Source organism: Mauremys mutica, chromosome 4 (genome assembly GCF_020497125.1).
Source record: "Mauremys mutica isolate MM-2020 ecotype Southern chromosome 4, ASM2049712v1, whole genome shotgun sequence".
In the NCBI taxonomy this organism is placed as follows: Eukaryota; Metazoa; Chordata; order Testudines; family Geoemydidae; genus Mauremys; species Mauremys mutica.
The window spans coordinates 71,315,024-71,331,544 of record NC_059075.1 but is presented as its reverse complement, the minus strand read 5'-3'; the positions used below and the strand labels follow the sequence as shown (position 1 = coordinate 71,331,544).

Below are 16,521 nucleotides of genomic sequence, written 5' to 3'. Positions count from 1 at the left end.
CACAAGAGCTAGAAATTTAGTGGAGAGTTTTATTATGAAAACTGGGATTCACAGACAGACAGACACAATCTGTGGATTTCAGCAGCTGAAGCTTTAAGCAAAACATCAGACACTGTATCATGGGATTTGCAATAAAATCATAAGAATTGGCAACACTGGATACCTCCTCCCGCAATTCCCTGACCTCCCACAAAATACATACACTCTGGCACCTCCTCCCGCAATTCCCTGACCTCCCACAAAATACATACACTCTGGCACAGTGACATACAATCTAACTCTGCTTAACAGTCTTCACAACACAAACACATGCAATAGTTCACACAATATCAGAGCCTCTCTCCTGCCCAGAATCAGTGTCGCAGGCAGTTCTATACACACAAGTCCAGCATCTAAACAAAAAATGTATGTTTCTGCAAACCCTGCACATTTTATTTTTTTACTTTTATTAAATTCATTTCAATTACATTTTCTCTCCCGCAGGCCTCCCTTGGATGTGCAAGGAATGTTACCAGATGCTGTGCCTTCTGGCGGGGTTGTCTTCAGTAGGTCTCCCAGCATTTCTGCAGTGGCTCCCTGAATCACAACAGCTCATTTCACTACCCCTGCCACCAAACTACCTCATGCTTTATGCTTAAATTGAACGGTAACACTGGACATACACTACCCCCTGCAAAGATCATTCTACAGATAAAAGATCGAAACAGCAATGGCCCTGCAGCCAGGATATGAGCGTGCAGCATAAGGAAAGCACTGGACACACATTAGCATGCTCTTTAACATTGTCATGTAGAGGGTGACGTCCAGCCAGGACTTGCACCCAAGTCCACTGCATCTTGGCTTCTCTTATGTTCCTTTCACACCTGCATTTAGATTTTTGACCTCGTGGGGGAAGTGGGACTTGGGGGTGGCTTTGGCTGAGCCTCCGGATAGATAAGGAACCCTGTGAAGGTGATGTACTTGCCATGGTTGCTGTAGGCACCGTAGCCATCATGCTGGTGGCTGTAGAGCCAGACAGTGTCTCCGTAGTGCAGAGGTAACATAATGCTCTGGCTTTGCATCTCTCGCCTCTTGGAGTGGTTGTCATCATAGATCATGGCCTGAACCTCATTGTGGTTTTTCATAAGTTTCACTGACATGGTCTTAAAAGGCATTTTGCCAATGGTGAAGGAGAAGTAATATGCGCCTGGCACGCGGCACAAGAAGATGCCACTTGAGGAATTGAAATCCCTTCCAATGTTCACAAACTCTATGTCAAATGTGATTGGCTCATGCTGGGTTTGTTTCTCATCTGTTCCCAGGAGGCTTTGTGAGCGAGCAACAGAAAATGCAGAGCGAGGATCTCGTTCTCTAGTGGGCTGATCGGACAACATGTTTCCCTCTGAGGCTTCGTTCTGCTCTCCTGAAAGCTGATGAATAGCTGGATGGGGCAGCCCTGCAGCTCCCCCCAGCTCCTGAGAGACCACACCATTTTGGAAGTAGGCAGAAGTATCTGGATAGATAAGATACCCATTGAAAGTTGTGTATGGGCCCGCATTGCTGTAGAGGGCATACTTGGGGTCCCCATGTAAACGCAGCCAGACTGTATCTCCATAGTCCAGCTGCAGCATGGCACTCTGGCTAGCCACCTTCCGCTCCTTACGGTGATGCTCATCATACACAATGACTTGCACCTCATTCTTGTTTCTCATCAGCATGACAGACAAGTTTTTCTTGGGGTATTTCCCAACTGTGAAGGAGAAGTAATAAGCCCCAGGGATCCGACACCTAAACAACCCAGCCTTGGGATCAAAGTCACTGCCAATGTTCACATAGACCTTGTCAAAGGTGATGACCATCTCAATGCTCCCTTCCATGCTGCTGGTTCTAGCCACAGAGAAAGCAGAGCGGAACTCAGTCCCAGGATCAGTGGGGTAGCCATACACAAGGGTACAGGCCATGTGGCAGAGGAAGCTAAACAGGAGCTTAGCTTTCAGGGCCATCATCATATCTGAAAAGAAAAAGGGAACACATTTTAGCGTAAGTATTTTCAACTTATACACCAAGTGAAACCCAGAACTGTACCTTGTTACATAGACTCCAGGGCCTGTGTCAGGCTTTGTTGAGTCCTGAGTCCCATCTCTGATCAGTGTGAGTGAAGACAGACGCGCTAACTACGACCTGGGACCATGACTCAATTCAGATCCCAGGGCTGTCTGCAGCCAGAGGTGGAGCTTCTAGTCCTATGCTCAGAGGCCTAAAAATCCCTTTGCTTTGAGAGCTTGGCAGCCTTCAGGGGTAACTACATGGAGCTCTGCAGCTCACGGTGCACTGAAATCTCAACCCTCATCAGGATTCTGGGAGGTCTCCTTCTGGAAACACTTTTAGTTACAGGATTGAGATGCTATGACTAGGAAGCAACATTACCCAGCATAAGCCTTGTACTATGCTAAAATGCAGGTGAGGAACATATGGTCTAGAGATTACCATGCAGATGTCGCTGTGCAAGATTAGCCAAAGGGCCTGATACAGCACTGGTTGCTTCAAAGGGTGTGGGAACTGTAAGCCAGGGAAGTTGGTGGATGCTGTTAATTAGACATCCTACTTATATCTACACTGCAATGTAAGCATAGGGTTCAAACTCAGGCCCTAACTCCCATTCTCTACACACAAATTGCGCTAACCCATGGCTTAGACCTAAAGTCCCAGGACCCCATGGGGTGGAGGGTCTGAGCCTGATTCATGCCAGGATCAGGGTTCAAACCCTATTGCTTTGCAGTGTAGATGCAGCCACACTGGATTCATGCTCTAGGAGTCCACCAAAAGTATCTCACAATCCCACAGGCCAATTTTCTTTGTCCTCTAGACCAGTGGCCTCCAAACTTTTTTTAATCATGGTTAAAAAAAAAACACACACACAAAAAACGCTCCTCCTGCCGTGCACCCGCAAGGATCCTCTTGCGCACCCCACTTTGGAGACCACTGCTCTAGACAGTCAAGCTTAGCAGACAGTCAAGTTTTCCCACACTGCATCAAGAACATAGAGTTAAAGCAGCCACACTTTGGGAGGGCACTAGAAAGTCTAGGATATGGGTGGTTGGACTCAGGCCCATATAATGCAATGTAGACACTGGAGCCCTAAACTGAGACCCAGGGTTTAACAATTCCTAACCTAACAAATAAGTATAGGATGCTCAAATCCTATGTTAACAAACCCAGGGTCTGTTAACCTGAGTTCTACTAACCCTGGGCTTACATTGCAGTGTAGATATATCCTTAATGTTGTTTACACTGCAGTACCACCTGAGTGCTGTACAGACATAGAAGAAGAGACACTCCCTTCCCTGAAGAGCTCACAAATTAACAGACAAAGGGAGGTGAAAGAAAGACCATGTACTGCAGAATGCTTAAACTGATGATAGGCCAGGGTTAAATGTTTTTATTAAAATAGATATATTCATTTATCTTACATCAATTTGTTATATATAAAAATTATCCCAAGCTGCCCCCCAGACTTGCCATTGGTTGATTATTTTTTGTAAGCATCATGGTAGAAGTTAGTTTCAAGTGAGGGATTTGAATGTAGTGGTTGTGGGAACCAGTTCAGGAGAGGCAGAGCCCAGAGCTCATACTCCAGCCTGAGACCGAATGTTTACATTGCAATTTTATAGCTCCCTAGCCTGAGCCTTGTGAGCCTGAGTCAGCTGACACAGGCCAGTTGGGGGTGTGTTACTGCAGTGTAGACATACACAACCTGTGTATAAAGGTGACTGCACTGAGTACCATGACTGTGGCATCCGTACTTGTATTTGGAATGGGAATGAAAGAAACGCTGAATCCTTTTCTGTCATCAGCTACATTAACCAGCATGGTTCTAATGTGCTGTCTGTACTCCACGGCTGACTCAGTGCATTTGGGAGTCAGAGGATCGGCCAGTGACAGCCCCTCTGGCAAAAGACACACAAAGGGACTTTATCAGTTTAATAAACTCTTCAGTGAATTCTGACCTTATGTTGCCTCAAACAACTGCCCAATTTCAATTCCAAAGCAGATTTCTCTGTGAAAAGGTAACTTTGGACACGAGGGGAAAGGGTTTCAGAGCCCAGGCTCCAGCCCAAGCCCAAAATGTCTCCACTGCAATTTTATAGCCCCTCAAACCAAGCCCCAAGAGCCCAAGTCAGCTGACCCAGGCCAGTGACAGGTATTTGATCACAGTGTGGACATAACCAGCTGCAGCAAAGTTTCAGATTTCACTTTATTAGCTCTTCCCAATAACTCACTAGTAAATTATTTAAATAAAGTAGTTAATTATGCTGTGTTTCCAACAGCATGTGTTATTTCTGTGACAACTCCCACTCACCACTCTCAGGATTATTTAGGTTATTTTTCTATTTAAAATCATTTAGAAAGTGTCTGGGGGGCACTGATACCAAAATACTAATGGCTAATTAAGCTGGAACACACCTCACCATATCACCATGACACAATCAGAAAGTCTTCAGCCAGCTACATTGCCACACTAAACAGAAGTATACTGCATCCTTTCTTGAACTCGGATGCTGTCGTTGCAAGATTCTCAGCTAGGAACAACTAGAATGCCCACCCACTATTCCAATAGGTCTTCTGGTATTAAATTTAAACCCACATTGGCATCTCTTTCAGCATAACTGAACTTTTCCAGCAGATTGCCAGGGCAGCAACAGTTTCAGTGTGTGAAGCTAGTGATAGGCACTGCAGTCACTTCATGATATAGGCTCTGAAACTAAGGAGTGAGTTGAGAGATCCAGCATAGAACTAGAACCCAGGTCCTCAGAATGGACCACACAAGCTCTAGCTCCAGGGCCACATAGCCTGTCTACTGCAGTACTCTCACTGCATTTGGGCACTAGTCAGGATTCTGGCAAACCCACTCTACCCTCCCTTATCACTGATAGCGTTGGCATATGTGGTGTCATTATAGAAGCGCACTATGAAAACCAATCAAATACAGGGGGACAAAGATACAGTGTTGCCTTGAAGCAGTCTATCGCACTAAGGAACAGTGGCCCATGGGGAAGAATGGGAGAAGAGGTTTGAGACACCATAGTGCAGCAAAAGGAATGAAGAACATGGAACAAACTAAACTGCACAAAACATGCTCTAATTTCTAATTTTAAAAACATCATAGTAGAGGCTTAATGTATACCCCAAGTAAAAAAACCAGTAAAGAGGACCAAAAATGCCACCATGGCTAAACAGAGTAAAAGAGGTGATTAGAAACAAAAAGACATCTTTTAAAACTTGGAAGTCAAATCTTAGTGAGGAGAATAGAAAGGAACAAACTCTAGCAACTCAAGTGTAAAAGTATAATTATGCAGGTACAAAACGAATATGAAGAGCAACTAGCAAAAGACACAAAAACTAAAACAGCAAAAAAAATATGTAAGTACATAGCAGAAGCATGAAGCTTGCTAAAATATCAGTGGGGCCACTGGACAATTTAGGTGCTAAAGGAGCACACAAAGAAGACAAACCTATTGCAGAGAAGCTAAATTAATTCTTTGCATCAATCTTCTCTGCAGAGGATGTGAGGGAGATTCCCACACCTGAGCCATTCATTTTAAGTGACAAATCTGAGTAATTGTCCCAGATTGAGGTGTCAACAGAGGATGTTTTGGAACAAATTGATAAATTAAACAGTAATACGTCACCAGGATCAGATGGTATTCACCCAAGAGTTCTGAAGGAACTTAAATATGAAATTGCAGAACTACTATCTGTGGTATGTAACCTATTGTTTAAATCAGCCTCTGTACTAGATGGCTGGTGGATAGTTAATGTAATGCTGATTTTTAACAAAGGCTCCAAAGGCAATCCTGGCAATTACAGGCTGGTAAGCCTAACTTCAGTACCAGGCAAACTGGATGAAACTACAGTAAAGAACAGAATTATCAGACACACAGATGAACACAATTTGTTGGGTAAGAGTCAACATAGCTTTTGGAAAGGGAAATTATGCCTCACCAATCTATTAGAATTCTTTGAGGGTGTTGTCAAACATGTGACTGGGGGTGATGAAGTGGATATAGTGTACTTGAACTTTCAGAAAGTCTTTGACAAGGTCTCTCACCAAAGGTTCTTAAGCAAAGTAAGCAGTCATGGGATAAAATAGAAGGTCCTTTCATGGATCAGTAACTGGTTAAAAGACAGCAAACAAAGGGTAGGAACAAATGGTGAGTTTTCACAGTGGAAAGACGTAAATAGCGAAGTCCCCCAAGGATCTGTACTGGGACCAGTGCTGTTCATCACATTCATAAATGAGCTGGAAAAGGGGGTAAACAGTGAGGTGGTAAAGTTTTCAGACCATACAAAATTACTTAAGATAGTTAAGTCCAAAAGCTGACTGCAAAAAGATCTCACAAAACTGGATGACTGGGCAAGAGTTATGGCAGATGAAATTCAATTTTGATAAATGCAAATTAATGTACAGTGGAAAACATAATCCCAACTATACATACAGAATGATGGGGTCTAAATTAGCTGTTACAACTCAAGAAAGATCTTGGAATCATTGTGGATAGTTCTCTTAAAACATTCGCTCAATGTGCAGCAGCAGTCAAAAAAGCAAACAGAATGTTGTAAATCATTGAGAAAGGGGGATAGATAATAAGACAGAAAATATCATATTGCCTTTCTATAAATCCATGGTACATCCAGATCTTGAATACTGCATGAAGTCCTGGTCACCCCATCTCAAAAAAAGACATATTAGAGTTGGAAACAGTACAGCGAAAGGCAACAAAAATGATTAAGGGTATGGAACAGCTTTCATATGAGGAGAGATAAAAAGACTGGGATTGTTCGGCTTGGAAAAGAGACGAGTATGTGGAGATAGGATAGAGGCCTATAAAGTAATGAATGGTGCAGAGAAAGTGAATAAGGAAGTGTTATTTGCCCCTTAACATAACACTAGGACTAGGGGTCACCCAATGAAATTAATAGGCAGCAAGTTTAAAACAAACATAAGGCAGTACTTCTTCACACAACAGACTGTGGAACTCATTGCCAGGGGATGCTGTGAAGAACAAAACTATAACTGTGTTCAAAAAAGAATTAGATAAGTTCATGGAGGATAAGTACTTCAGTGGCTATTAACCAAGATGGTCAGGGACACAGCCCCATGCTCTGGATGTCCCTAACCTCTGACTTCCAGAAGCTGGGACTGGAAATTGCCCTGTTCTATTCACCAGCCACTGTCAGAAGACAGAATATGGGGTTAGATGAACCACTGGTCTGACCCAGTATGGCCATTCTTCTCTTTTTACATTCAATGCTACCCGGGTCTCATATTTTAGATGCCAAGAGTAGCAGGAAGGGGGAGATGGGCATTGCTGTGGGACCATCTGTGACTGGTATATATGAATGGGAGTTTTGCAGAGGTTGTTGGCTGAGGTTAAGCAGTCAGAAGGATATATCAGGAGGTTATTTCTATGTGGCTGGAGCAGCCAGATGATTCCCAAATGCAACTGAATTATTGACATTAAATTAATAATCTGAAAGAAAGGCACCAAAGTGGTAGTGACTCACACAGCAAGATAGGCATTTCAAACCATTTTTTAAAAGAATGAGACACACTTCACCCTTTGTCTGACCTGGGAAACGTCATCAATAGCCTAGTGCTGGCTGGAGGTGACTTTTCTGACCTGGGAACAGTATCAACCTATAAATGGAAGAAGAGTTAGCTTTATCCTTGTACTGATATTCATAACATTAAAACGTCTTCTGTAGACATAGAAAGGTGACCCCATTTCTTGACTGTTAGGCAGATAACGATTTTTCTCAAAATATGAATAAGATTTTGGATTCTGCAGCCCTTACTCAAGAAAAATCCCCTTTGACTTCAATGGGAATTTCACTCAAGTGAGAGATGAAGAACCAGACAGAGTTCGAATGACACACTGCTGCTGGATTAAATATAATAAAAGCTTTACAGAATCATGCAAGCTGCAAGAAAGAAGACTAGCACTTTCTAGCTGACTACCCTGGAACACATTGCTTTCACCCTAATATTAAAAGACAGCTGCAAGTGTCTCAATTATCTGAATCATCAGAAGCCTGTGTAATGAGCAGCCTGCCTGCCCTGTGGTTAGCAGGGATATGATGAAGCTATTTCTTTTGATTTGCCCAGATATACTTTCTGTTCCATTCATTGGCCACAAAAATGAGTATCAGATAATGATGCAAACTCATCATTTCTTACAACACCAAGGAAAAGATTAATTGTATCACTTGCTTAAAAGCAGAAACTGTGTAAAGTGTCCCATGTGGAAGCGACTAGGGACTCACTCCTGCTTCAGATTTTTTCTGCTTATGATGGATGAGGTTTTACTGAACTCTGGGCAGGGTCGCTGAGAACAGGTTCAGGCTCCAGTGAAAAAAAATTTTCGGGCCCCCCAGCAAGGGCGGACCGGCTAAACAGGGCCGACGAAGCCGGGCCCCAGGCCCCCTTCCAGACCACCGGGCCCCCGTAATTTGTACTGGCTTCCCCCCCTCTTGTCGGTCCTGCTCTGGGACAATACTCACTGGAGAGACATTACCAAGCCTTTCACTGTGAACTACCTAGGATGCTTTCGGGGAAGTATAACATTTTGAAATGCAGAAACTACAGTGAGCTAAGATAGGGAATCATTCACCTCAAATCTTTACTTTAGTCCAGGGAGTCCGTTAGTGTAATATATTGGCTTCCATATGCTAAAATATCCCTGGAGGGAAAACAAACCCTTTGAAGTTCCCCAACTGTAGCCCCAGTTAGGAAAAGAAAGTGGAGAGATTGTGTTTTGATAGAAATGTCATTACACCTCTAGTGTGATGTTGCATTTCAGAATATTAATGAAACCTCTGACACCTCAGTTCAGAGTCCCAAGGGGGTGTCTAGACTATGATGATGTTTTTGTTTGTTTTTTAAAAACACAAACATGTTAGTGTAGACAGGGCAAGTTACATTTTAAACACACTGACTGAGGTAAACCTTAAGTGGGAGTCATGGGTTCACCTCAACCAGCTAACGTGAGTTCAACTACAGCTTGCCCTTTCTACATTAGTTTCAGAATGTTAGCTAACAAGACATAACCTTCCATCTTTGAATCTTAGTCTACACATAACCAGAGACTCTAAACTCAGGCACATGAGAACAAGAACTTGCTCATACCCATCAGTCTTGAAGATTAGAAGGAAAAGGCTAGCGAAGCAGAGATGTTTTAACCATTGTTTCTGAAATGATGCTGAATTATTGTTGCATTGTCTGCACTTGCAGTTAAACCACACACAGCTGATCAGGTGCTGAACGCACTGTCAGTAATAGGTAGCAAAAAAAAAAAAAAAAGTTACCCACTGCTGACAATGAGTTTAACCCCAGTTCAGGGGTGCACGATTTAGATGCAGGTGTAGACTGCCCCAAACAGGTTATGAGCCATAAAGTCAGAGAGGCATCTGTTACCACGTGAAGTTTAGTTAATGCTATCGCACTTCCCATTTGTACACATGAGAGACTGAGGTGGTGTCTAGACTGGGTTTTTTTGGACTGGTGTAGCTACATTGGTGCAAAAACAAAAACACCCTCTCCACTCACAAGGTTAGAAAAGCCTCACTTCTATTCTGATCCATGTGTGTGGGCACGTGCACATGCACTCCTCTTCCCTATACTCCCTCTCTTCCCCAGCCAGTGTGGGAGCTGCTACGGCAGTATGATCAGGCCTTGCCAAAGTAGCCATCACTAAACAAGGAACTGAGTGATAGGCCACAGGGAAGGTCACTCTGGGGAGTAGAATCAGATGGGAGAGGCTTGTCTAGAACATGACCTTCTGACAAATAAATTAGGGAAATACAACCTAGAAGGAGCTACTATAAGGGGGATGCATAACTGGCTGAGAGTAAAAAGAACAGGAGTATTTGTGGCACCTTAAAGACTAACAAATTTATTTCAGCATGAGCTTTCGGGAGCTGCAGCTCACTTCTTCGGATGCATAGAATGGAACACACAGACAGGAGATATTTATACATACAGAGAACATGAAAAGGTGGAAGTATGCATACCAACAGGCAGAGTCTAATCAATTGAGATGAGCTATTGTCAGCAGGAGGAAAAAAACTTTTTGAAGTGATAATTAAGATGGCCCATAGAAGGTGTGAGGAGAACTTAACATAGGGAAATAGATTCAATTAGTGTAATGACCCAACCATTCCCAGCTGAGAGTAGTTCCCAGTGGTTCACAATTCCCAGAGAGTAGTTATCAGTGGCTCCCAATCAAGCTGGAAGGGCATATTGAGTGGGGTCCAGCAAAGATCAGTTCTGTGTTCATAGATTCATAGGTTCTAGGACTGAAAGGGACCTCAAGAGGTCATCAAGTCCAGTCCCCTGCCCTCATGGCAGGACCAAATACTGTCTAGACCATCACTGATAGACATTTATCTAACCTACTCTTAAATCTCTCCAGAGATGAAGATTCCATAACCTGCCTAGGCAGTTTATTCCAGTGTTTAACCACCCTGACAGTTAGGAACTTTTTCCTAATGTCCAACCTAAACCTCCCTTGCTACAGTTTAAGCCCATTGCTTCTTGTTCTATCCTTAGAGGCTAAGATGAACAAGTTTTCTCCCTCCTCCTTATGACACCCTTTTAGATACCTGAAAACTGCTATCATGTCCCCTCTCAGTTTTCTCTTTTCCAAACTAAACAAACCCAATTCTTTCAGCCTTCCTTCTTAGGTCCAGTTCCTTCATAGGTCCAGTTCTGTTCAATATCTTCATCAATGATTTAGATAATGGCATAGAGAGTACACTTATAAAGATTGCAGATGATACCAAGCTGGGAGGGATTGCAGGTATTTTGGAGGATAGGATTCAAATTTAAAAGGATCTGGACACGCTGGAGAAGTAATTTGAAGTAAATAGGATGAAATTCAATAAGGGCAAATGCAAAGTACTTCACTTAGGAAGGAACAATCAGTTGCACATCTACAAAATGGGAAAGGACTGCACAGAAAGGAGTACTGCGGAAAGGGATCTGAGGGGCATAGTGCATCAAGCTAAATATGTCAACAGTGTAACACTGTTGCCAAAAAAGCAAACATCATTTTGAGATGTTTAACAGGAGTTTTGTAAGCAAGACATTGAAGTAATTCTTCCGCTCTATTCCACGCTGATTAGGCTTCAATTGGAGTATTGTGTCCAGTTCTGGGTGCCACATTTCAGGAAAGGTGTGGACAAACTGGAGAAAGTCCAGAGAAAAGCAACAAAATATATTAAATGTCTAGAAAACATGACCTATGAGGGAAGATTGAAAAAACTGGGTTTGTTTAGTCTGGAGAAGAGAAGATTGAGAGGGGACATGATAACAGTTTTCGAGTACATAAAAGGTTGTTACAAGGAGGAAAGAGAAAAATTGTTCTCTTTAACCTCTGAGGGTAGGACAAGAAGCAATGAGCGTAAATTGCAGCAAGGTTGGACATTAGGAAAACTTCCTAACTGTCAGGGTGGTTAAGCACTGGAATAAATTATTTAGGGAGGTTGTGGAATCTCCATCATTGGAGATTTTTAAGAGCAGGTAAGACAAACACCTGTCAGGGATGGTCTAGATAATACTTAGTCCTGCCATGAGTGCAGGGGACTGGACTAGATGACCTCTTGAGGTCACTTTTAGCCCTACGATTATATGGAGGGAGCATTTTGAAGGTGTTGGGAATATGTAAGAAGATGAAAGGAATTAACTGGGATGGCTGCCAGTGACTGAGACCCACGCAAGATGAACAGTAGGGCTCCCAGCTGAAAGGAAGCCAGGGAGAAGGCCAAGAGGCAGGCAAGCCTAGAGGGTAGTTACAAGAGAAAGAGTGAAGCAGAAATGTTAGAGGCTTGAAGCAGCTGGCCACTCCATTGTTTAGGGCCTCAGGATTGGAGCTCTTGGTAGAGAGAAGACTCCTTCCTAGTACTTTTGTTCATCTGGGGAGGACTTTTTGGTTTGGCCAGAGGGTTGAACCAGCCAGTGAGAGGTAAATGAAGTAGTGGCTACAACTGAAACCAGAGAGGTAAGTTACAAGAAATTTCCTATTGTCATGTAATTAACATAAGCCTTGTGGGCAGAAGTAAAACACACAATAAAGCAGGGGTTGGCAACCGTTCAGAAACGGTGTGCCGAGTCTTCATTTATTCACTCTAATTTAAGGTTTTCCGTGCCAGTCATACATTTTAACATTTTTAGAAGGTCTCTTTCTATAAGTCTATAATATATAACTAAACTATTGTTGTATGTAAAGTAAATAAGGTTTTTAAAATGTTTAAGAAGCTTCATTTAAAATTAAATTAAAATGCAGACCCCCCCCGGACTGGTGGCCAGGACCCGGGCAGTGTGAGTGCCACTGAAAATCAGCTCGCGTGCCGCCTTCGGCACACATGCCATAGGTTGCCTACCCCTGCAATAAAGGTTATATTGGAAATTGTTCCTATGATACCATTGGCAACCTTCGAACTACTGACATCCTAGAACTTCATGAAATTGTTATAAAACATTATTAAACACTAGCTTAAAAATATAATCCATGCCATTATTGATCTGGTGGGATGACAAAGAGATGGCATTGCTGAACTTGATCTGGATAAACCTCATAATGGATCAACTCACACTATTTAAAGAGGAAATGGGAAGCATAAGTTATTTCAAAATAACCAAGCTTTAGCCCTCATATATGCCTTTGTATCTATTTTATATTATAAAGGAATACTACCAACCTTGTTTAGATTTGATATGAAAAAGGAAAATGTATATCAGTAATCAAATTGTATATTAGTCAATATTTATATAATGGGAGCACCCAAAAAAAACAATCAGAACTGGAGCTCCATTGTGCTGTACAAATACACACAGATAAAGGTCATCTCTGTGCTGGAAGGCTTATAACCTAAAAGTCAAAAAGGTTGACAACAGGGATAGAATGTACAAATCAAATGAATATAGCAAAGAACTGGCACAGCTTTGTTACTGTAATTATACTACTATAAAGTAGGACAAGGAATCACTAGTTTCTTACTGTCGTAATTGGATGAGATTTTAGATCTGTGGAAGTGGTTAACATTATCTGGAATTTGGATTGAGGCGGAAAGCTCTGGCTACTGTAGAATCCAAAACCTCCCCTATAAATTCTATCAGTCTCATCTCCCTAATCCTTTTCATCTGGGGCTTAAAGTCTCTGCAGATCTGACAACGATCATGGAGGTGACCCTTGCACTTTAGGCATCTGGAATGAGGGTCATTTACTGGCATAGTCTTCTTAAGGCTTAAAGCCCGGAGACTGAAGCACACCCCAGTACCAGGCATTAGTACCCAAGACAAGTGGGAAGCGATCCTAAGAAAAGCAACAAATGAAACCTACACTAAAGTTGCTAACAACTATGAAAAATAAACACCACTAACTACATACAAGAGATAAACAAAGTCTCTGGAAAGGGAGAACATTATCAGCAGGAAGCTAACATGCTCAGACTACAGATCAGAGGTGGTAAGAAGGAACTGAGGGGAATCCTTACACCATTGTGTAGCAGCATGAGGAAGAAGAATGCACATGTGCCACTGCAATGAGTACTGCTAAGGGAAAAAATCTCCAGCTCTGGTGCACTGGGTGCACATACACCTGAAGTGGAATAGACATGTGCAATCATGTGAAAAACAAGTTAGTAAGACTAAATGAGTAGGGGGGGAAAGGGTCATTCTTCATCACCTGCCTAGTTATGATCATCAGGCAAGGTTTTGTTGGCATCAAAGCAGAGGCAAGTTTTAAAGGAGGAATATGAAGGAGGATAAGATAGTGGCTGTACAGATTATATGAGAGATATTTCCCCTGTTCCCCATGCATAAGGGGGTAGCATGGGAGAAAGCCTGAAAGCATCTGTGAGAGAAACTGGCTGGTGGATGGAAAGGCTGGGAACACAGACAGAGTGGAGATAGTTGTCAGCACCACAGCCTTTTCTGGTAACGTTTTCAATAAAAGTTTGAGAGGGAAAAAGAGAAACTTTCTTCACAAGAACTAAGATGGCCTGCCTGCTTGGAGGCAGCTAGCTGCCCTGGTTCCTAGAGAGCTAAGTGTGTAGTGGAATCTGGACCTCCAAAATCCAGACCATAGAATTAGAGGGGACCTTGGGAGGTCATCTATTCCAACCTGCTGCTCAAAGCAGGACCAATCCCCAGACAGATTTTTATGCCAGTTCCCTAAATGGCCTCCTCAAGGATTAAACTCACAACCCTGGGTTTAGGAGGCCAATGCTCAAACCACTGAGCTATCCCTCCTCCCTACGATGACAAATCACACTACACCAGGATTCAGAGATCCCTGGGGTGTACGGCAGTGGGACCTGCTCTGCACAAATGCAGCTGTGACTTGAGTTGTAGTGGGACAGAAGGCACTACAGGTATGGAAGACAACTGAGGGTATATCTGTACTGGAGAGGAAAGGTGTAATTTCCAGCTCAAGCAGACATACCCATGCTAGCTCTGATCAAGCTAGTGTGCTAAAAATAGAAATGTAGCCACGGCAACAGACACAAAGAGTGGGGTGGCTAGCTGCGGCAGTGCAAGCCTCCAGAGGTATGAGCCCATCTGAGACCATAGGTATGTACTTGGGGCAATTAGTTTATGCCACCACTTGCACCACTGCAGCTATACTTCTATTATTAGCATGCTAGATCCATCAGAGCTAGTGAGGGTATATCTACTTGAGGTGGAAATTTATACCTTCCACCTCCAGTGTAGACATACACGAAGAGGCCAGTCAAATAACCACATTAAAACTAGGCCAAATTTCAGGCTTCCTTTGGGGAGGGGGCAGAGGCAGAAGTGTTACAGAAAGAGTTCTGCACTAACGACCAATAAGGAAAATCTGCCTGGTATGAGCCCCAATGAAGAGGCCAGAGATGCAAATGGACTCAATTCCTTATTCTTCTGTCCATCTGCCTCTTATGTTTCATCTCAGGCCATTTTAACAGGAAGCAACACTGCAGATCCTGCCACTTCCCTGGTGTCTCTCTCTTACTCTTTTATATCCTTTTCCAAAATGCCTGGCTGCTTTGCCTATGCCTTCCAGAATTCTTTGTTCTGGAGCCAGAACTGGAAGCAGGCTGCTCTTGACCTACAGTCTTTTTAAAGGCCCAGCACCCCATCTTAAAATACTGTGTTGGGAAACATCAGTACTATTCATAAATGGTGGGTAGGGAGAGGAGACAAAAAACACCACACACACACAAAGCAATGAATTAGCATTGATTATTGAAATGGTCAGTCCTCAAGGGACAGGGGTGGGAGATGATGTAGTGAATAAATTCTGCAGCATATAGGCCGCCAAATGATCAGTTTTCTAAATATATTCTTATTTTTCACAAAGTACTTCACTGAAAGGAGGTGTGGGGGAAGAGCAGTCAGAGCTTATACAGAATTTGTTGCTCCTTGTCATACTTTGTGCTCACAAGTCCCAGAGAATATCAAAGTACAAGGATTTTAAACACTTTGTGGATAATTCCAGCATAAAAATATTTCAACCACACTGGATTTCAATGCTAATATGCCACAGTTCATTGAGCAAAGTCTCAGTGAAAGCAGCCTTTTAAATATCAGAGTCTAATTCTTCCATTTTCTCCTTGTCTTGTGCATTCAAAACAGATTCTTTCCAGCAGTCGCTTTGTAGCATTGTGGTCCCAGAGAGTGTCTTGTTTTCATTTTAAAGATTCCCCAGTGCTTGGCTGGTGTAAAAATTGTTTCAACTCCTTTTTCTATGTGATGATCTTTACCTTCTCTTAGAGCTTTTCTTTTGTCTAAGCGGAAACATCTAAAACCTGGGGACAGAAGAATCTTTCTCCCTTCAGAGGAGTTAAAATTCTTTTTGGCTGAGCTCAGAGCATGCTCCATCTATTCTAGTCAGGATCTTATATTGAGCTCATCACCATGGCATCTGAAAGAAAGGATCATGATTCCTCTTATTTTTTCTACCTGTCTCCTCACTGGGATCCAATAGCTTTTCATCATACACAGAAGAATGTTCCATACTATTTATGTTACACATTTGAGCACTGTTGTTTCCATAACAGCTACATAATCCAGTTTTTCTCTCCTTGCTGGAATGCCTAAAAATGTCTTTTGTGGGACTGGACTTCATTTTATAGTAGTTTCTTTTGTCTCTCTCGCATGGCATTGTTTTTAGTGAGGGTTTTACTCTTGAGCTGTGATAGACACTAGTATAGGGTAGAGGCTGTGTTGTCAGTTGAGACTGATTTTCTGGTTGTTCCCTCTCATGTATTATTTTCTCCCATTTCATGCTTTTTAGCATTCACAGACTCAAACATCTGCTCTAGGGACATCAGAAAAGCTTCTTGTATATGTCTTGTTCAGAAAGGAGTTCTTTCAATATTCTTCTTCTAAGTGGCTCCCTTTCTTTTAGCTCCTCTTCCATAAGTGCTGCACTGTGCCTGCACTACGTATGAGGTATTAGGCCAAGATTTTAATAAGTCCACCGGGTAGATTTTGTTTAG

At 42.6% G+C, this 16,521-nt stretch overlaps 1 protein-coding gene across 11 annotated transcripts in view; it reads right to left on the bottom strand.

Annotated features, from left to right (window-relative positions):
• Positions 1-24: 24 nt before the first annotated feature.
• C1QTNF4 (C1q and TNF related 4) overlaps positions 25-16,521 on the bottom strand; it is a 52,223-nt gene continuing 35,726 nt past the window's right edge. For 8 of the 11 annotated variants that reach the window (XM_045012740.1, XM_045012741.1, XM_045012733.1 and 5 more), the window contains exon 2: positions 25-1,990. In XM_045012740.1, the coding sequence (XP_044868675.1) occupies positions 870-1,988 (1,119 nt within the window). In that variant the 5' untranslated portion in view covers positions 1,989-1,990 and the 3' untranslated portion in view covers positions 25-869. Of the gene's footprint in view, positions 1,991-2,064; positions 2,085-10,696; positions 10,745-14,162; positions 14,169-16,521 lie in introns of those variants that run through there. The other 3 variants (XM_045012734.1, XM_045012739.1, XM_045012743.1) reach the window with 3 other exon arrangements.